Genomic DNA, 21,366 nt, shown 5'->3' with positions numbered 1-21,366 from the left:
AGAACACGACGCTGTTGCTAACGATATGGTGTTTCAGCCAGAAGTGCCATGCATCATCGTCATGGGTACCTCCTAGAGCAGCTCGATTTATTAAACAAGAGGGTGCACTTTCTGCTGTAGAAAAGGATCTCTTTTTGGACATGGAAAATGCACAGAAACCAATTTCATTCATTTTCTTTAGTCTCCCGTTTGCTCATTTTTCTGGAAATGCTCATCAATAACACTAAGCAAAGTATTAATCAAAACTTCCTTTTGTGTGCTTTACAAAATAGAAAGCAAGAAAGGAAACAGGTAACGTGCCTTTCATGTAGATCAATCTTTTAAAATTTCAAAGCAGCAAAACCCTCTGGGGAGAACAAATGGGATTGGTTTCAAAATTGGGAAATGCAACTGTGCAAGTGGTCGACATTTCCAATTCGGAACCAAACCAGCCACCACTGACAGCCTTTGAGCACCCAGAGGTGGCTGTGCCCCTGTCCCAGCCAGGGCTGTCCCTCGTGCTTTTGCAGGATGCGATTGCCCTTTCCAGGGGAGGTATGTTAACAGCTCCCATGGCCATGTGAGGGGACAGACACAGTGGCACTGTGCTGCACAGGACCACAGAGCCACCAACTCCAACTGGGACTTCACTACAAGACGCTTGCGATTTATCATCCCTTCCCAACCCAACGCCCAGCCTCATTTATGGAGCTCATGCGCTGCAAGGGAGGGGACTGCAGGAGGTTGCAGGAGCTTAATCAATACAGGAAAAGCAAAATTAACAGGAAATGTCTTTTGTCTTTGAAAATGAGGTGCCTGAGCACTGACCTTCTGCCTTGCTGTCATCCACCAGCGGGCAGGCTGTCCTCAGGGTGACCGTGCTCAGCTCTGAGTGTCTCCCCCGCGTGTCCACCGCGTAGAGGGTGAATCTGAAAGGCAGGAAGGAAAAATACATGTCTTTATCCCTCAGCCCAACACCACCGGCTTGTTATGGGAACTGCCCTTGAGGAGAGAAGGGAAAAATGTGGTCCAGGCTCCCATCAGTCACTCCTGGCATCTCAAGGAGATGTGAGAAGGTCGCAGGCTCAGAACTGGAGAGCACCCAAAGGGAGAAGCCAGGGCCGTGGGGACAGGTCCGAGCCGGGGCTGCACGCTGCTGCCATGTGCCCAGGGAAGGATGCAAACCTCTCCGGGGTGCTCAGCCACGCATCCAGGAGCACCCGGCAGTGCTGCGGTGCTCACACCTCCTCGCAGCAGGGCAGTAATTCCTGCCCTAAGTAGGCTCCGTGCTGACAAGTGACAGCTCGTACACATCCTGCGAACGGCCCTTGAGGTTGTTTTCTCCCTCATTTCCTCACCAGGGTGGGGCTGGTAAAAGGGTGGGAATGATAATTTCACACTTGAAGCTAATGGAGAGCATCTGACAGTAAAATACGGCTTTTGTGCTGGATGGAGCATTGAATAAACAGGCTGTGGCTGCATGGGACGTCCTGGGATGCTGAGCTCAGAGCCCTGGTCAGAATATTAAGGCTCCAACATGAGAATGCTTCTTCGCAGCAGGAGCAATGATCTTCTGTCCACTTTCCCAAAAGTCATCGGTTTGTGTCTATTCACTCCGAGCCAGGGCATGGGAACTCAAGCTGGCTTTGACAAAGTGCAGGGGCTGGCAAGAACCCCACAGAGATGCCTGGTGGTGGGGTACCCAGGTCCCAAGAAAGAACACAGCCCCACTCTTACTCCAAGGGAAAACTGTGAGCAGTGAGTGCAGAGCATCATAAAAGCAGCTGAAGCTTAAATGGGATTGAGACCCCCGAGGCATGTTTACATAAGGAATGGTCCTAACTCCTCAGCACCCTTAGCTGGGACAGGAGCAATTCTTCCCCTTCCCTTCCTCCCCGGGACAGCCACCCTGCGTGCCCCACATGCAGCTGATAAGGGCTGACATTTCTGCTGCAGCGATTCCCAGCGCAGGACATGCTCTCTCGGAGCAATTAGCATCAGCTCCTTAACAATACCCGCTGACTGAAAGGACGCCAGCAGACTGCCAAGGAACCCACTTGTGTGTAGGGACAACTCCCATTTTCACAAAGCCGGGGCGGGCAGGAGACGCACACGCTGAGCTCGCCCAAGGAGATGCTATTTAATTCTCTGGCATGACATCATTTTCCATAATTTACAAGGAACGGAGCTCAGAGTGGGAGCATCTCAGGAAGGATGTCCGCACTGTGCGACTTCACAAGTACCACACACAGGCTGTTCTCTCCCTCTATAATTAAGGGACAGCAGCAGAGCAATAGGGGAATGGGAATTCAGGGCAGGATTGTGACTGCGGGGCTTTGCAGCCCAGCCTGCGGGAGCCACCTTCCCTCCTCATCATTCGGCAGATGAGGAGTTCAAAGTGAGGAAGGAGTCTCCTGCTGGCAGCAGGGGATGTTTCTGCAGTTTTGCAGTGTGAAATCTCCTCTCTCTGGGTCCAGAAAGCAGCAGCAATAGGGGCACCCAGTGCCGACTGGGGACCCCAGACCTGTAGCCCATCCAGGCACCATCGCTGGGCATCGCTCTTCTTGCTCACCAGCATGAGCACGGCGAGTGGTAAGGGGGCTCAACAAGAGGGTTTCTGCTGTGAGCTGATCTCTGTGATCTCCGTCCCCATCCTGGGGTCGTTTGCTCGGCTGTGTTTGTTGTATCTCCTTTTGTAAATGGGTGCGCGCAGCTAATGTGCAACCTCTGCTCTGCCCGCAGCAGCTCGGGCTGCGAGGCTCCATTAGCTCGGAGGTGATCGGTGCCAGAGCACTTCCCTCGAAAACAGCAGACTTTTATCAAAACAATTGTAATAGTCGGCAATTAGTGCCCGCATCACCTATTCCACTGCCAGCGGGGTCAGGAGGGGGCATCTCTGCTTGGCAGGGTGCTAAAGCACAGCCTGCCCTCCGGGTGATGTTAAGGACCCACGGCAGCCCTTTGGCTGTGCTTTTGCCCTCTGCCAACAGGAACAGAAACAAAGTCACTCAAATGCCAAGACCCAGAGTGCCTAGAACGGTCAGGGCTGGGTTAAAAAACAGATCAACAAACAAGCCCTCCATATCATCATTTTCTCAGATGAGATTAAAAAAAAAAAAAAACAAACATAAAACTAGAGCCCAAGTGGAAAAACATCAGAAATAAAGTGGGTTTGATCTGGCCATAAAGAGTGCTTTGCCTCACCTGAAACCAGTCCTCCTTCAGAGAGACCCTGGAGGAATGGTTTTCTTTTCCATTCACTCTGAACAAGAGCTGTTTTGGAACCAGCACCAATAAATTCAGCTTTGGTGGAAGCTGGCAGCCCCAGCAGTGCGCAGCCCTCTGCCCCTCTCCAGCTCCTTCCACTGGGTGATCTCAGAGGGTTTTAACGTTAATTATGGTCCAAAGGATCACCCTGAAGCACAGCAGTATTAATAGCTCCATTTTATCGATGGTAAACAGAGATATATGGGGTGAAGCATCTCGCCCAGGAGAGCCTCAGTGACATGGGCAGTTTGCAAACGCAGGAGATGAAGGTTCCCAATCTTGTTCTCAAACCACTTGACCACCCAGCCTCCCTGCAGCAAAACACTTTTACAGCCAGTTAATGGCATTGTGCAGAGTGCTGGGGGTTATTTTTTTTTTCCCTTTATTCCCAGAAACAGACAATTAAGAGAAGAGAGTGCAAAGATCTGTGGCTCGGCGTAAACCCTGCATTAACAGGCAGCTCCTGCTCAGCGCATCCAAGAGGAGCCTCTGGCAGAGGCAGGCGAGGAGCTGCTGGCAGGGATGGGACCAACCTGGGACCCAAGGGGCACCAAGAGGGTGGGCAGCTGGTGGGAGGAGAGGGACCACCGGGAGGGACGGGGACGTCTGCACAGCAAACACAGGGAAATGAGTGAGCGTAAAGGAGGGAGGGAGGCACGCAGAGCCCCTGGCTGGCTGGAGCCCAGCTCTGCATGTGCTGGGCTACGTGGGCGTCCTCCTGCCACACTTACATCCCCTTACAGCATCTGGGGACAAAACAGGCAACAGCTCCGCCGACAATGACCTGCACCTGATTATTTAGGGAACTTGTACCACAAAACGAGGCTGGAGAACGGCTCTGAGCGTTTTGCCCACGGCAGAGGATTTCGGAGGTGCAGTCAGAGCCAGGAACCGAAAGGTCCCAGACCCACACTCATTCACATCGGACAACCTGGGATGCCATATGGGAGCCACAACCTGGCAGAGCTCCTCCACAACCTAGGGGTGTTTTGTGTAGCAGTAACCATTCCCCGTGACGCTTTCTCATGTTCCCTCTGTTTTCCAAAGGAGCTGGGGGCTACCTGCTGCTGCCTCACAGCTGATCCGCCTTTTCAGCAGTGCCCTCAGTAAGATCACACGTGAACACTGCTGTTAGAGAGCTAGTGAGATGGGTTTTGCCCAACGAGGTTCCAAAGAGCATTTCACCACTGCAAGCACATTCGCTCTTGGCAGAGAGAAGCCCCACCATGCCTGGAAACGCAGCCACCTCTGCAGCGAAACAGCACATAGAGTCCTATAAAATAAGGCTGCTCTAATGTTTACTACTATATTGAAACCCATTGGGACCAGAAGGAACTTTTAGAGAGAGATAGAAAGCAATTAACATGTGGCCTCATGAAATGTCAGCAACACCTTCCTTGTAGATACCCCACCCAAAGTTGGCTAAAGCCTGGATTTTATCACTAAGCTCGAGATACTTCTTGGGGGGGGGGGGGGGGGGGGGGGGCGCGAAGAGAAAGCCAGGGGGGGTTAGAGCTTCAGTTCCTGGAATCCAATGATTGTGGAAGATTGTCAATTGCATTCAAAAAGAAAAGAAAAAAAAAAGAACAATATGTTTCTAGTCTTTCTCAATGCAGAGAAAAAAAATAAAAATGAAAATACAAAATTCTAAAGGCACAAAACCGCAAGGCTGAGAATGAAACCCCAGAACGTGTTATTTATTTATAGACAACAATGCCAGCTCATGATTTTTTAACTCCATCTCATGATGCTCATGCTGTTTGAGTGCTTTACTCATGATCCTTATTTGTGGGAAGGGAGATAAGGATTTCTGTGTGTGACCTTCCTTAGTTGGCGGCAGATTTCTTTACATGCTACAGAGATATCCCAGGCACTTCTGCTCTGGCTCGTGCACTGCTCCTCCTGAAGCTTTTGGGCTCGTGCAGCTGGTCAATGAGATGCCGTATCACAACCAAGCAGCTTGGGCTGCAGAAAAAAGGGTTCAATAAGGAGTCCAAGAAGCATCTGCCAAACACCTGTGTGAGGTTACCAAGTGCCTATGAGCAGCTGGCTGCACGCGAGCGCAGCAAACCCAGCCGTGCTAAGGCGTCCCCTGCAGCACGTAAATGGGGCACAGGGCAGAGACGCTCCCCCAGCAGCTCCAGAGCCCAGCATCACGCAGAAGCTCGGTCTCATGCTTTCCGAAGTGGTGCAACCACGCTGTGCTCTTGCCAGGAGGGCTTGGCGTGAGCTTGGCTGATAAGCCCGGGCTCAGCGCCTCGCTCCTGCAGCCCCGGGGCTTTGCTTTGCTGCTTGCTCCAAGGCAGACCTTTGCAGCGTGGGTCCTGTACCACCACCCCTGATGCTGAGCATGAAAACGCAGCCCCTGGCCTGGCTGGGGTCAAGCACATCCCGTGGCAGCTCATCTGTGCCACCAGCACAGCCTGGGCTCCCCGGGCTCGCACGCAACCGGCACCGCGTGGCTGAGGCTGGTCCAGCGAGCCGACACAAACACATCCCGCCCCTGCTCTTCTCATTTCCTGCTCCAGCTGAAAAACAATTTGATGGCCTCTGTTTAAAAGCCCCTGGCAGAGCAGCTCCTGGCAAGCCCTGCCTGCTCCCAGCCGCTCTGTGACCCCGCTATGGGACGTGGGACACCGCCAGCAAAGCGTGGGCTGTGCCCAAGCGCACGCAGGATGGAGCATCACTCAGTTCCCACCAGCAGCCCCCCCGATCCATCACTGCTGCCAGGTGGGAGAGCCCAGGGGTGGAGCTGAGCTGTGGGTGCTGCAACGCCAGCTGTGTGCTGTGGGGTTGTGGATGGCCCTGGCCCAGCCGTGGGTCTGCTGGGTGTACAACCAACCCTGTCCCCATGTTGGGCTGCTCAGACGTGGCAGGAGGGAGCTGAGCGTCACAACAAGTCTCATGGGTGGGCACAGAACAGGATCAGGATCAGGATCAGGATCAAGTTCAGGATCAGGATCAGGGGCAGGAGCAGGAGCAGGAGCAGGAGCAGGGCTTGCCTGCCAGAAGCTGTCTGGGCAAGCATGGAAGGGGAGTGTTCAGTGCAAGCGTTTCCAATTCAGAAACCATTATGTTTTAAAAAATAATCAAATCAAATAAAAAGCAACCCATCCACACCAGCCACAGGAATGCACTTTAGCTTACCAGTAACTCTGTGATTTGAGATAATTAAGAAAGGTAAATGAGAGCCACCCCTCCAGTCTCTGCCGCAAACAGCAAGCACACAATGAGAAGCGAGGGTTTTTTTGGAAGGAGAAGCTTTCTGTGTCCATCTGCTGGGCCTCCTTTTTCGGCTGGTTGATTGTGCTGTGCCCCTCTTTGTGGTGCCAGTTAGTGGGGTGGGCTCAGGGTACCGGAGACCTCACAGCTTGGGGTTTGGGCTGAGCTTTACAAGGCAGTGGATGTTCCCTTGCTGTCTCCTTGGGGCTGGCACGGTGACAAATATCACAGCAATCAGATGATACTGGTAGGGCATTTGAAGGCTGGCAGGAACACAAGGCTGGGGACATGGGGCTGGGCTATGCCGGCACAGAGGGGGCTTCCTGTGGTGGGAGAGGAGCTGCTGAGCACCTCAGTGCCTGCTGCACAGGGAGAGGATCTGAGGGAGGTGACACCGATTGCTCCCACCTCCCAGTGACTCGCTGTTCAGGGAGTACACCCCTTCCGCAAAAGGACCAGCATCTCCCTTGCACTGCCATCATTTTTGGCTTTGCCTTTCCGCCTGTGCCTGTGCTGCCACAAGGAAACAGTGGATCCTGAAAAAAAATATTTTTTAGAAAGCCCTCCTCCCATCTCCACCACCCAAGAAAAACACCTTTTATAACTGGGCTTCTTTCAGCCATCTGTGACAAGTGCCCCGTGTCCCACCAGTGCGCCAGGAGGACAGGCGAGCAGCACCACAGGTGCCACGCCAGGTATTGGAGCTCTGCCGCCCCGTGTGCACGAGCCTGTCAGTAAACTGTTCTCACCATTCACACCTCTTTTTTTTTTTTTTTTTTTTTTTTCCAGGACAGCAAATGCTGTGAGACTAATCGTTACCCTTCAACAGATGCCTTCCAACAATACCGGAGCGCGGTTGTCAGATGGAGGGAAATAAATGTACCTGCCACAGCGAGCTTCAGGTGTCGGATGCTTTTTGGAAGCGCGTAAAGCAGCGTCCATCAAATACTGCTGGCAGGGGGAAGACAATGGGCTGCTCGCTGGGGCAGGGTTTTTCTTGCTGAAGGAGACTTCTGGAGAAAGGCAGACCTGGGTTCTGAGGTGGTGAGATGAGCACATCTATATGCGAGGTGGATCCCCAGGCAGCACCACAGAGTGACCTCTGCTGGAGTCCCACCAGCTTGGGTGCCGAAGAACAGCAAAATGCTGCTCTGTAACTTTGGGCACTGAAGCACCATCTCTGCAGGGCACTGGCTCAGCACGCTGTGCTGCTCCGTGCCTGTAGGCTCGCCCGCTGTCCCCCAGCTGGAAGGCAATGGGCAGCCAGAAGCTGCAGAGTGAAGGGCTGAGCACCTGGCCCCTGCACCAAGCGGCAGAGCCGGGCTGCCTTCGCTGTGCTCGCGCCCCTCGCAGCGTTTCATCCATCTCTCCTCATTTCAGACCCCTGTCGAACACAGTCCAAACAAAAGGATGAAAGGGATAGAAAGAAATTAATTAAAAATCCTGTGCAGGCTACTGCCCTGATCCACTGCCTCGCTGTGAGAGAAATCCATGGTAGGACAGGCGCTGCAGGCGCAATGTCTCAGTTTCCCCAGATTTCCCTAGAAGCCCTGTCAATAGCCTCCCCAGCACAGCAATTCCCAGCGCCGCAGTGGCTGTGAAAGAGAGCCTTGATACACGGCCACCTCCTGCTCCCTACAGCCCTGCTCCTGAATGCGACCTGTGTTGGAGGGCCAACATCCCACAAGGCGCTCCTTTGCCATCCACACACCTTGCGAGAGGCAGTGCCAAGACGGCCGTAGGCAAAAACGTGTCTCACTGCAACCGAGGGAAGAACCCAGACGGATCCAGCAGGGCCGAGGTTTTATGCAGGAGGCGCAGCGCTGTCACTGCAGCCCCTCTGGTCGCTGCATCCCCACGGTGCAGCGCGCGGTGCCTGCTGAACCCCCCCACACCTTCTTTTCTCTCTTGCAGCTTTCCTCCCGTGGCACCCCTGCTCCTTGCAGCCACTGCAAGCAGCAGGTAATTGGTCCCTCATCCCTTGCATGCGACACAGTTTCTGTTTCCCTGGTGCACGGTTCATGCTCAGAACACATCCACAGCTTTACAGTGCTGACCGAAGCAGAGCAGAGCAAGTGTCCGTACAGAGAGGGGCTGCTGCACTGGAAAAAGCTGCTGGTGGGGGATGAAATGTGGATGAGAGAACAGCTCCTTGGCACCGGAGCAGGACAGCGCATCCAAAAAGCAGCCCTGAAATGAGGTAACATTAACACAGCATGTCGCAACCCTGAGGCTTCTGCTGCTATGCTCACTCCAAGGACTAAGGGGTCTTGAAGGTGCCCAGCAAACCCTCAGGATGTCCCAGAGATAGCTCCCAAACTTTTCGGATGGGACAATGGCAGAAAAAGCTGGATCACTGTGGAATTATCAGATATGGAGAAGAGGGAGAGGGAGTGTTCGGGGTCCGTGTTTCTTGGCAGTTGTGTCCCTTTGTCCTGCTGGCTGTGAGGATGAGGTTTAGCAGATGTGCTCATACAGGCAACACAGCAATAGCCGGCCTGGCCCTTCACAACCTCTACTGCTTGTCCCAGGGCTTGTGGCAAGCTGTCCCCTCTCCACCTGGCAAGGTCACAGAAGGGCCCAGATCACCCAGGAGGTGAGTCTCAGTGTCCTTTGGTGGAGGGAAGGACCGGGAGGAGGTGGAGCTGAGCCACTCCGGCTGGTGTCTTTGTCTCCAGCAAAGCAAAAGCAGCTCGTATCAGTCTGTCAAGCGCCAGAGTCCCTGTTCTGCTGGGACTCACCAGGAGATCCCAAACAAAGCCCTTGCACAAAGGTTAAGCGAGTCGCCTGTGGCTCCCCGTGCCGCTGGAACAATTCCCCCCACTCGGCTCGGATGGGAGCTGCAGGCTGCAAACCGCAGGAGCTCGCCCTGCTCTGACTGCGGAGCGTCAGCAAGAGCTGGTGATGGAAGCGAGCTGTCCTGGGAGGGCTTTCCCCAGGCTCTGCGTCCCCCGTGGCTGCAACCCCCAGCTCCTGCCGCAGCCTTCACCCTGGCACTGTGATGCCCATCGCTCCCACTCTCTGCCATACCTCAGCACCCTGATCCCTCTGGGGGAGCCCAACAGCACCCACGTCCTCTCTCCCTCTGGCTGCAATGCCTTCTGCTCTCCCCGCAGCCCCTGCCCTGTCCCTGGGGTCTGGGACAAGCCTGCCCCTCTTCCCTGAGCCCCAGACACCCTGAAGCCTCCAGCCCTGGCTCCAGGAAGGTTACATGTTTAGGGGTAAGTCATTACTCTGAGGTTTCGTTCATCTTCTTCGCACAAATCTGTGGCTGGGTGGGTTTCAGCCTCATCTGAAAGCATTAGCATGCGAGTCCTGCGTGCCAGGTGGGTCTCCAGAGAGACATGTTGCTTTGGGTACCTTCCTGCACCTTGGGCTATTGTGGGACCACTGCTCTCCTTCCTCTGAGCAGGGCTGTGGCTGCAGGAGACAAGAAGGCTGCTCAGAAGGCGAGGGAGAATAAATCAAACTCTTCCTCCCGTTGTGCCAGGGAGAAAGGAGAGAGAAGAGAGGCCCTGGACCCCTGTGGCGAGCTCCACAATGGAAATGTTCGCAGCTAACCATACCAGCCACTTAACCTACAAATGCTCTGCGAAGCTTGGCCATGGCCGGCCCCAGGGAGATGGGGGGAGAGGAAGGTTGTGACCCTTGGCAAATTGGGAAACGTTCGCCCCTCCCAACCTCACAGTCATTCTAAACAAGAACCAGACACTCCACAGTTTGCTACCCCAGGAGTTCCCCTTGGTGGGGCTTGTTCTCATCCTCCTGGGGGCTTGGCTTCCATCTGGACTGCTGGTTGAAATCCAGCCCAGACTGGTAGCGACTTCAAAAGGCAGTGTCATCTGAGGAGTAGTGGGTGGTCTATGTCAAGCGAGTTGATGGCTCTCTGTTCTTATATAAGCCACCACAATAGGGCCTCCTGGTCGAGAGCCTGAGAAGAAAGGCAACGGGCCGCACCGACCGCAGGGAGCGGAGTCTCCCTCGGCCCCAGGGTGGTCGCTGCGGCGCATCACCTTCGGCCGGCACGGGGTGGCTGCGTGCCCCCTGCCCGCAGCGCCCAGCTCCGTTGGGTTTGTCCTCTGGCACCGCCTGCCAGCCCCGGCTTCACCCTCTGCGTAAAACAAAGCAACCCGGAGCCTGCCAACAATCAAGGCACACAATGGGACGGCTGGGAGGCGAGGGACGCCTCTGCTTGCCTCGCTCGCAAAATCCAAGGAGGGAGCCAAATGTGCCGGCCTCCAAGCGAGAGGCGGCCATACCCTGCGCTGGTCTGCGAGAGAGGGTCCTTGCCACGGCCCCACCGTGCTCCAAACCCACCCGGCAAGGGCTGTGTGTGCCAACAAGCCCCAGCAGAAGGATGCCAGCCCATTCCCCGGCCACGGCTGCCCGCTGGCCTCTGCCCCGTGCCCCCGGCTGGCAGGGGGACGTGGTGAGCGGCTGGCAGTGGGCGGGAGGTTCTCACAGCTCCGGCAGGGACAGGGTGGCGGGGGGGTGGGTGGGAGAGAAACAAATAATAAAAACAAAATCCCAGTAAGCACGTTAGAATTCGTTTGAAGTGCAGGGGAGCTTTCAGGCAGGGTTATGTACATCTCCCAGCCCGGCGTGATTTACACATTCCTTGCAAGCAAAGGAATCTTCCCCGATTTGAAGTAAAACAGATGTTTTGGGTTTTTCTCCCCCCCCTCCCCACCCCCTTTTAATCATTTCTTTATTGAAATGATGGCTATACGGCCGAGCAGTCCTAAGAGCGAGCCCTGCTACCCCCAGCTGGCCTCCGAGGGGCTGGACACCCGCTCCCGTGCACCACGGAGCTGCCTTGCTCCTGCAGCACGGCACGGGACGGGTTTGCGAGTGTCCGGAGGTGCTGCTCCAGAGGCATCTCTCCTGGGGGTCTTCTCCCTTGTTTTTCACTCCAGGAGCAAGGACTGTAGCTCCCGACAGCTTTTCTGAGCTAACACACGGGTCCACCAGCCCTGCTCCACCAGCCCAGGCAAGGGCTCCAGCACTTCTTCCACCAACCACCGGTTCAGGGGACTTGCTGTGCTTGATGGTGGGACTTGTGCATGCCCCTAGACCCTAGCACCACATCTCACCCCCTTTGTGATCTGTCCTGAGGGCATTGTTTGAGAAGGGCAGCCTAGGGGATGCCCATGAACTGCAAGGGCAATGGGAGGGAAGCACAGAAGCCGCGATGCTCTCGCACTCCCAAGCGCAGCCAAGCACAGGGGATGGAGTTTCTCTCTTGGTTCGAGCACTGTGTCATCACAGCCAAGTCACTTTGCCCCTATTTTTATCCCATTTTTCTACCCAGGAAAGTCATTCTGGGAAGGAACTTTCTTTTCCCAGGGGGATGCCCAGCACTGAGTGCAACAGGGGCTTCTGAGCACTGGTTGATGCTGCAAACTACCAGTGCAGCCGTGCTCTCGAATTTACACTCATAATAATAACTCATGGCCAGTAGCAAACCCATCCAGCTACCCCATCTTTCTTTTCCTTCTCTTTTTCTTTCTTCTCCTTTTTCTTTCAAATCCTGCTGTTATTTCTCAGTACTTCGTTGGTGGCAGGGTGGGAAGGTTTTCTGTGACACATTCGCGTACCGTTGGGACTCACTCCCATTCCCGTCTGGTACACGCGATTGCACAAGAGAGAGAAACAAACGGGGATGAGGAAATGCGTGTTTATGAGAGGCAGCGCTGTCATCGTGAGCAAGGGACCCCCCGCAAGAGAGCCGGCCTGGGAGCCTGTTGAGAGTTTCCATTCTCTCCTAACACTCCATTCATGCCTTGTTTCATACCTCCCCGGGGGCCGCGCCACTGGCCGCAGTCCCACCGCACGGCGCGGGGCTCACCCCCCCACGCACCGCCTTCCGCGAGGGTCGCTGGGAGGGGGGGAGAGAGATGCTGTTGTCTCATAAAGATAATGAATTGAGAAAGAGCAGCGCCCTTTGCTGTTGCATGCGCTCCTTGTTCTCCTCCCGCGGCTGGCGGCAGAGCGGGTTGTCCCTGCAGCATCCTCCCTGCCCGCTGCCCTCGCTCCGTTCCTCCCTGCGCGTGGCTCTTCGTTAGCACCCGCTGCCGAGGCTCACTCGGCGCACCCGCAATAAGCGGCCTCCTGACCCGATCGGGAACCCTCTGGATAATCCAAACCACACTGCTGCCTGATCGGATACAGTCACTGGTAAATAACCTTGACTGCAGTGGTCTGGAAGAGCGAGGGATCCTATATCAGTGCTATTAATGATTTAGGGCCGCGCATCATTTGCGGATGACACACACGGGGCGCATCCCTCGCTAACCCCAGGTGTCTGCCCCAAGACAGTCCCCACCGAAGTCACCCAGCCACCACTCCTGGCAGTGGCTGGGAGCAGGGACGGCCCTTCTCCTCCCAGCACGTGCTGCAGAGCTCCCAGAGACACGTCTGGGCTCCAATTCCTCCCCCCCAAACAGGTGGGGTATTAATGAAAACAAAAGCAATCCCCGTGCATGCATACTACAACCCACTTGGGTCCCTCTCCCTTCTGCTCCCGCACGCTCTGCCGCCTTGCCCCCCTTCCCCACACACCTCAATTTCATTATCTCTGATCTTGAGCTGCCTATTACGTGCTTTTTGCCAACATAAATATTTAATCCCACCACACTGCACAGAAAGGCCCTTGTGGAGTTAACGCTTCACCTCATGTTTCCCCTTGGAAAACAATCCCGGTGCAGCAGGTACAAGGCCGAAAGGGATGGAGGGGGCCTGCAAGGACTGGGGAGCCATGGGGGGGACACATGAGGAGACACCTCGACGGGGAGGCTGCTGGCGGGTTTGGGTTTGTGGTGGAGGAGCCCTGGGGACAGCAAGGTGCTGCCCAGGGGGGTACTGGGGTGCCATGCCATCATGGGGCGCAGCACAGGGCTGGGCCTCAGTGGTATTGGGGCTGCCACGGTCGCTGCGGTGCCGTGGGTTGCGCTGATGGGGAAAGCCCTGCCTGAGGGATTGGGTCACCCGGCAGAGCATGGGCCTCAGCAGCCACACCACCGCATGCTGCTCCATGCACGCACACACATTTTCATTGAGCACCTCAACATATACCTGCATGCCCAGAAGTTTCTTAGAGAAATATCCAGCTACAATTTCACCTCAGGCCACAGGAGAGTGGTCTTATGTGGCTGTTGGGTAGCTCTAAGGTATGTGTTTCTGCTACTGGTATGGGAAAGAGCCCAGCAAAGAGGTGTCCCAGTCCCAAGCCAATAAATGGTATGGACAGGTGCACACATCGGCCCTCCACATACAGCTCCGTGAATATTGGTCCAGTGCTCATGGATGCCAGGACCCATGGGGACACAGGACCACAAAATTAACACAAAGACTAACAAAACCTCCAGACCCAGGGGGAGAAGAGGGAGAGAGCACAGAGAAGGTCACCCTGGTAGCACTTATGCTCCTCAGAGGCGGCCTGTCCCTCAGGCAAGCACCCCAGCCTGCAGCAGGGACACAAGGGCCAGATTTACGGGATTACCCTGGCTGTGTGCTCGCTGCCCTCTAAAGGGCCCAGAGCTCCCTTCCAGACTGCAGGGCTCAGGAAGGACACAGACAGCAAACCCTTGCTGCCATCCAAATGTTTGTCAACCTCCTGACACACTTCCCCTGCTCCTGCTGGGCACAGCAGGGTCACTCTGGGCAGCTTCGGGTTCCCAGCTGTCCCCCAAGTAGTGCCTTGATGGGCATGAGGCCGGTGGGGCAGGCAGGACAGAGAGTGGGGAAGAGACAGGGTCCTCGTTTCTGCCTTGATCTACTTTATGGGCATCAAGCAGGGAGAGCTGCACTGATGCAACTCTCGGGCAGTATCCCAGATCTCTGGGACAGCTAAGATCACCATGAGGCAGGAAGGTGCTGCTATTAGGACGGCGTTTTGCACCGGAGAACAGGCTGCCCACGTCGGGGACACGCCTCGACCCTTGGCTGCAAATGACGGATGTTCCTGCAGGGAGGGCGGCGCAGCGCAGGGCCAAGTGCCCAACCTGCGGCAGCCAAAACAGCCCAAAATCCCTTCCTTTACATCTTTGGTGATGTGCTGAACGGCACCGAAGAAGCATTTTGGTTCAGGGTGCCTGCTCTGAGAGGTTCCCCAGGCAGCCCGAGGCAGGTCTCGCTTGTCATCTGGGGTGTCCCCTGCCCCACACGAGAAAGCGGCCCCGGCGAGCACCGAGCCTCCTGTGTGCGGGATGCGCGCTCCTCCCACACCCTGTCACAGAAAGGCTGGGAGGCTGTGATGTTGCAATGACGCACACCAGACAGAAAGAAAATATGAAAGCATCCCAGCCCAGCGGCAGGCTCTTCTGTTTGGGGTTGCGCAACGAGATTAAGAGCTGAGGCTATTTCCATAGCTGCAGGGCGGTGGGAGATGCTCAGAAGGAAGGAGAAAACTATGCCAGGGATTGGCGTGCTGCAGGCGTAGCTCGGGTCCCTGCTCTGTGCACTGCCCTGGGGCTTCCCCAGCAGAAACCAAAGGCAGAAAAGATGGAAAAAAAGCAACAGACCCCGATTCGAGGGTCAAACAGCCCAGAGGGTCTGCAGCCCAAGGGGTAAGCACCAAGCCTGTGGTCTCAGGCGTCTGAGCAAACATCTACCAGTGACCCAGCACTGAGCTCTCCGAATTTCGGCACCCTTCTCTGTATTCCTGCCCAGGCAGCAGGTCTGAAACCCAGCTCCATCAGCTCATCCGATGAAGAGAGGACCCCTGCCCCGCCGCCCCTTCCAGCCATCATCCCCTGAACAAAGAGCGACCCTCGCCCCTACTTCTTTTTTTAGAAACGTTTAAATTATGACATAAGCTTTGGCTCTGAGGGCTTTCAGTGAAAGCCAGGGTATTTTCTTTCCCCTTTTCATAACAAAAACCATACTGCTGTATAATCAAATTTATTTCATTCCTGACAAGCAGAGGGAAGTGTGTGCATGTGTGGTGACCAGGAGTGATGAGGGCATGTGTTGGGGGACATCACTCCAGAGGTACTCAAGTCAAATATATCTATCCCTGGCAGTACAAGGTGGCATCAGACTGGAGCACTAGGTAGCCAGGAGGTGCCAAGCTCAGATATTAGAGTGAGGGGAAGAGCATAATAAAATGGGAGAGGAAGCCAAGAAGTAGCTGCTTGGCTGCAGAGGTGGCTTCTACATGGTGAGGTGGGACTTCCATGGGTGGTGCTCCCTGCCGGAGCCTGCCCTGGTCTCTGCTGAACTCCTCCCCATGTGGGGATTTTGGTCTTGTTCCCTCAGACCTACAGATATGTCTCAACAGAGTGGAAAAACCAGCACGCGGATTTCTGGACGAGACTGCCCAAAGGAAGCAGATGACAAACAGCCACCTCCAGCCAACTTGGCTGCAGCAGGACGGAGCCTGGACAAAGGGCTCTGTGCTGAGCGCTTGCGGCTGGCAGCTGCCCCGTGACGAGCTGTTGCTCTCATGAATCTAGCGCTCACCTTCTGCTGTCACATTGGGCTTCCCAGCTTGGGCTGCGAGGGCAGCATTTGGGCTATGGGAGAGGAACAGTTTGGATCCAGTGATGGGGAAACCATACTGAAGTCATGCCATTACACCCAAAGGAACCAGAGATGCTCCAGTCAACACGGTTCATCTCCCCGAGCTCTCTGGCAACCACTTGAGGCAGCCTTCAGGAAGCTTAGCAAAGGATGTAGCTCAGCTCTAGCACCTCTCTTACAGGCAGGACAGCTCAGGAAGCAGCAGCTATTTTCACAAGCGTCTCTGTTTTACACTGACCTACTCTGGTACAAATTCAGCTGAAGTCAGTGGCAGCCTTGAAGATAATGCTCCCAAAACAGAGGTACCCAAATTCACTGGTTATTTTTACAAAATCAGGTGCTGAAACAGGGACTTGGCAACCCGAGCACTAAAAACTCCAGACAGGCAATGAGGGCTCTGACCCTGTGGGGCTGAGGGTTTTTGAACATCTCAGCACATACAACTGAAAAAGTTAGCAAAATGTGGGCTTTTTCCTGGATCTGGACAAATCTGCTTTTAAGCAAGAGTTAAGCAGCAGCAGTTGCAGCTGAGGAATCGCACACCATGCCTTACCACACTCCTGCTCCATCACCTGAAATTCAGGCTCACTGAAGTCTAGGGAAATAATAAATCCCATCACTGCAAGGGGTCTGGGTCAAGCCCCGCAGGCGAAGACTGGACCATCCTGAAAATGCCCAGCTGCACTCAGCATCCTCAAAATTCCCTGTTAAGGAGCTGAAAAAACACCAAGCTGAGAGAAAAAAATATAAGCAAACTTCTTTTTCTGGGGGGGAAATCCCCAAACCCAACGAATAAGTTAAAGGCCACTTGAGATCTCCTGGAAAGCCACTGCATTCAGCAACCTCCCATGCAGGGCTCCATCAGTAAATAATTAATAAATAAATGTTTAACCACTTCTATGGCCTCGCAGACCATATATGAGATGTGTGTACATTGCTGGTCTGAACTGGGACAGATCTTGTAGGTAATGGAATCCAAAAACCTCTAGAGCACGAGGGGAAAGATGGTCAGGTAGGATTAGCTTATGACTTGTCTTTCTGTGTGGATCAGCATCACCTTTTATGCCTAGTATCTCCAGACTTTGGGACCTGGGGTCCCATCCAGAGCCTGCCTGAGCTGATTTACTCCATGGGATGTGTGGATGGCTCGAGCTTCAGCTAGGAGCTGTGGGTGCAGCAGTATCTGAACACCTGGGCCTCAGAGCAGCTTGTCACATCCTTCCTGTGGCGTATTTATGGATACAGCTGACCTCCTTTTTGCCGCTCCTAAGGCTGGAATTAGCCTGTAAAAAACCTTGAATTGTCTGCAAATATCAGGCTAAGCTGCTCGTGGTTGCAGGGAAGAAGTCACAGGAGGAGGCAGAATCTTTCCACCCAAGCATCTAAGAGCTGGCTGGTGATGACTAAGCACCTGGGTCACAAAGCTGCCCATCATTTGTGGACACAGACGAAGCCTGCCTGGGCTGCCCAAGAGCTACCCACCCACAAAACAAAGCATGGAGAAGGGATAACCATGCAGAGACCTGGGCAGGAAAACATCACCAGCATCATACCACTTACAGCACCAGCTCCGATTCTGCTGTAGCCCAGCAAGGTTGACACCCCATCCAACACCCCCTTGCTGTCCTCATGGTTTGGCACAGCAGGTGCAAAACCATGGGACTACCAAGCAAGAATGGCCATGCTGCGTCTAGCTCACGTGTAGCTGCTTGGACCGTTCTGCTCACCCAAAATTTAAATTCCAGGATCTGCAGGGGCAGAGCTTGCCCTGGGCTGTATGTACCTCACCCAACAGGGCTGCAGCCGGGACCCGGAGCTGCAGGAGCGATGCTGCACTACCTCATGGTGTCGGAGCCCTGGTGTTGCTCCCCACATCCCCAGCATTGCTCCCACCTGGGCAGCAGCAGTGGGAACTCCAGCTGGCAAAGCGGCACCACCCGCTGCCTCTATCACTGTGCAAAAAAGTCACCCTGATGCCAGATCGGCTTCGCTAGGGAGGAAAACACACAGAGAGCAAGAACAAGAGAAGGGAGAGTGCGAGACAAGAAATGGCTCTGCGGAGATCTCAAGGGCATGCCTCGACTTCCCTAATGTCATCTCTCAGGTATCTACTGCCCAGCCCGCCCAAGGAAATTCGGAAGAGGAGGGCCCACTTTTGAGCAGGAGGTGTTGCACAGTCCCTGGCTCAAGAAGCAGCTCTCTTAAGTGCAGCCCTGAAGTGGAGCTCGGGTGAAGTTGAGTGAGGACACCCCTCGCCTTGACGGTCAGACCCAGCTCGAGGAAAGCTTCAGGCACGTCACATCACTGCTCCCTGCCTCAGCTTCCCCAGCTAGGAAATGGAGAACAAAGTCACTTGTCCTTCTCCTGACCCACTTTCCCCTACCAGATAAAAGGAATACCGCCTGCAAGCAGTGAAATCCTTGTGTCCTGAAAGGGTTCAAAACCCAGTGCTGCTCTAAGAATCAAATCACCATGGTCCCCAGCTTTCCAGCCTTCAGAAAAAAAGGTGCTCTGTGACATGGAGAACTGAAGAACAAAACAAATGACTCCAGCGCCAGAGCACAGTGCAGCTTTTGGTAGCTTAGAGGGAAATCAAAGCCAGCAATATCTGTGCTGATATTTATATTGTGTCTCTTGTACTTGCTCTGCCATTAGTCAATGAGATAAAACTTGGACCGATCTATGTTAGTTTAGGTTTCTGCACACACAGAGGTAAAAATACTCTCCAAGTCCATGATTGCAAGGGGGGAGTAAATTTGTGATGGGGAAGAGGTGGAACTGCGAAGGTCCATTTGTCTACCAGCAGATGAACAGGCCGAACCCCTCCTCTCCACCCCACCATCATTGCCAGGAAGAATCCTCCATTTGCATGCTCCCCCCGCTGCAATACCCTCCCGAACCATCCGGCCGTGCCTCCTCCTCCTCCCCACCGCCTGCCTTCCTCCCGCCGCCCCAAAGGAGCAATGCAGCCGGGCCGGGACCCAGCCAGGGTTGAAGCTCGGGTGCCAGGAGATTTCAGAACAAAACCACCAAGAATGTTATTTCAATCCGGACGTCCGGAGGAAAGGGTGGGGAGGAGCTGGTTGTGGAAGGCAACAAAGGCTGTTCTGTTTCTCTCTGTGGCACGAGGCAGGAGCAGAAGCAGAGGATTTGGGGAGGATAACTTGGCCTGTCCTGCAAAAAGGCAGGAGATGCTCATGCGCTTGGCAGCTCCTGGGGAGGAAGGCTCCGCTGAGGTCAGTGGAAAGACACCTCCTGGTGCCAGATGTGTCCCAGGTGGCTGGATGCTGGTAGGAGACAGATCTGAAGGAGGATGCAGGCACGAACCCAACTTTCAGAACGGTGATGGCAAACTGTCAGTACAGCAATATTGCAGTAGCACCTGGAGGCCCTGCTCTGAGTCACCCAGGCTGGGCCGTACGCAGAAATGGCAAGAGGCAAATTACAACCTGAGCTTACAGACCACAGGGGCAGACAAAGAGATTGAGATGAGACAAAGTGACCTGCTTGCATCACTCAGTGCAGCAGATGGCCAAGCTGGGAAGAGCCTCCTGCACCTTGACTGGCCATGATGAAAGCAGGGATATCTTCCACGGCTTCCATATGTGTGCACTTCTATGTAGGGTGCTGAGAAAAGAAACCCATGTTGGAAGCAAGAGCCCAACATGCATGGGATTTTATTAATCTCAGCAGTGAGACTATCTCCGCCCTCTGCTGACCCTGTCCTTCCAACGGACTGTCTTTCTTGGGGCCAATCCACCTCCACTGCACAGAGCCCAGATGGGTCCAGACAGCTCGGTGCTGGGCTCACTGCAGCAAAAACAACCACACATCCAAGCCAGCACTGGGGCTCCCTTGTTCTGAAGCAATCCTGAACTGCTGAGGAAGGAGGAGCCTGCAGTCAGAGGCTGGGATTTAGCAAACACTTGTTCAACTCCAGACTTGCCTTGTTTGAGCTTCTGCAAGCCAGGAACGCCTGAGAAGAAACTGCGGCCATGCACTGCTCAACTTCAGGAAGCTGGAACGCATGTGGAACAGCAGAGGTGGATTCAATGAAGCAGCACAGCTCCTGTGCACACAGGGGCCTCAGCCAAGGGCTGTAACAGATGTGTTTTAACCCATGCCACTGAGCTAGTTGGGATCTGTCTCCGATTTCTCCAGTGCTCATTCATGTGTCTTCCTGACGGAAGACCAACAATAACAATTAGTATCATATAAGGAGAGGAGGACCATTGCCAGCATTAGCAGACACTTGAGCACCAAGGGTTTCCATTCCACTTTTTATCCCAACTCTGCATAAGGCAGAGGTCAGTCAACATTAATCAGCCTCGCTCCGAGCCAGTTCCTTTAGCGTGTTCAGCTTGTTGAATTGCAATGCCGTCTCTCAGTGCTACAACAGGTTCCCCTATTCAACCACTTGCCTCTCTCCTTAAGCTCGCAAAAAAAAAAAAAAAAAAAAAAAAAAGTATTTTCACTGTTGGGCAGCACACGATGACAGAGGCTAAGCCTGGCCATGAGGGAGGTGGCCCAACAGGCATTGATGCTGGCTTCACAGGACTTGGTCTTGGCTGTGGCTAGTGGTGGTCTGAGTCCTAAATCCACTTTCATCCCATGGAAGGGCCTGACCATCCCATGGGAAGGGGTTCCCACCTTCCCACCGCTCCCAAAACTTGCTCTGCCAGAGCCTTTGGGCTGGTTCGGGATCACCCTGGGGAAGCTCTGTGTGGGCCAGCAAAGGGAAGGCAAATTGGAGGCTCCTTCTCAGCACATGAACACACTCCAAGGAAAGGCTCTGGAAGGGATCCTGATGACTTCCATATTATTTCCAGTAAATTTTGTGCTGATTCTTGGCACAAACACTGGAAATGAATAGGCTAGGTCAGGAATGTAAATAAAGTGAAACATTGGGATTTAATCTAATCTATAATTATAGTATCTGTGGCACAGGGAAGAGGTTGGTGTGTTTGTACTACAGCTCCATAAGGAGCTGGAGGGGGTTTTCATTTCCCTTTCCAAATTTTCCATTTTTGGCTCCCAGCTCTTGGTGTATCCCCACATATCTGAAAGGAACGTGCCGGGCTGGCAGAGCTGTGTTCAGGCAGCCGATCAGGTACAGCTCAGCAATGAGGCATCCCCAGGAGCTTGGAGAATGATGGGATGAGAAGCCGAGGTGGATGAGCCAGGCTGAAGGCTCAGGGAGGCTACGGGATGCATAAGCGAAGCCACTGTCTCAGCAGCAAAGAGAGCAGTTGGGTTTGTAGGGTGGTGAGCTACGTGAAGGTCACGAGCTACGCTAGGTCAGTCCTCCAGGCTGGATTTGACCTCCGAAACAAGCCAGAACCCCTTCTCCCACCTGGCACTTGGGACTTGATGCAC

General features: G+C 54.3%; 1 protein-coding gene across 1 annotated transcript in view; it reads right to left on the bottom strand.

The window, feature by feature from the left end:
- ASTN2 (astrotactin 2) overlaps nt 1-21,366 on the bottom strand; it is a 338,016-nt gene that overhangs the window by 8,371 nt on the left and 308,279 nt on the right. The window contains 1 exon segment of the mRNA XM_050714656.1: nt 808-908. Within this exon segment, the coding sequence (XP_050570613.1) occupies nt 808-908 (101 nt within the window).

The sequence above is a fragment of the Cygnus atratus genome, chromosome 19 (assembly GCF_013377495.2).
Source record: "Cygnus atratus isolate AKBS03 ecotype Queensland, Australia chromosome 19, CAtr_DNAZoo_HiC_assembly, whole genome shotgun sequence".
NCBI lineage: Eukaryota > Metazoa > Chordata > Aves > Anseriformes > Anatidae > Cygnus > Cygnus atratus.
This window is presented reverse-complemented; position numbering and strand designations above follow the sequence as displayed.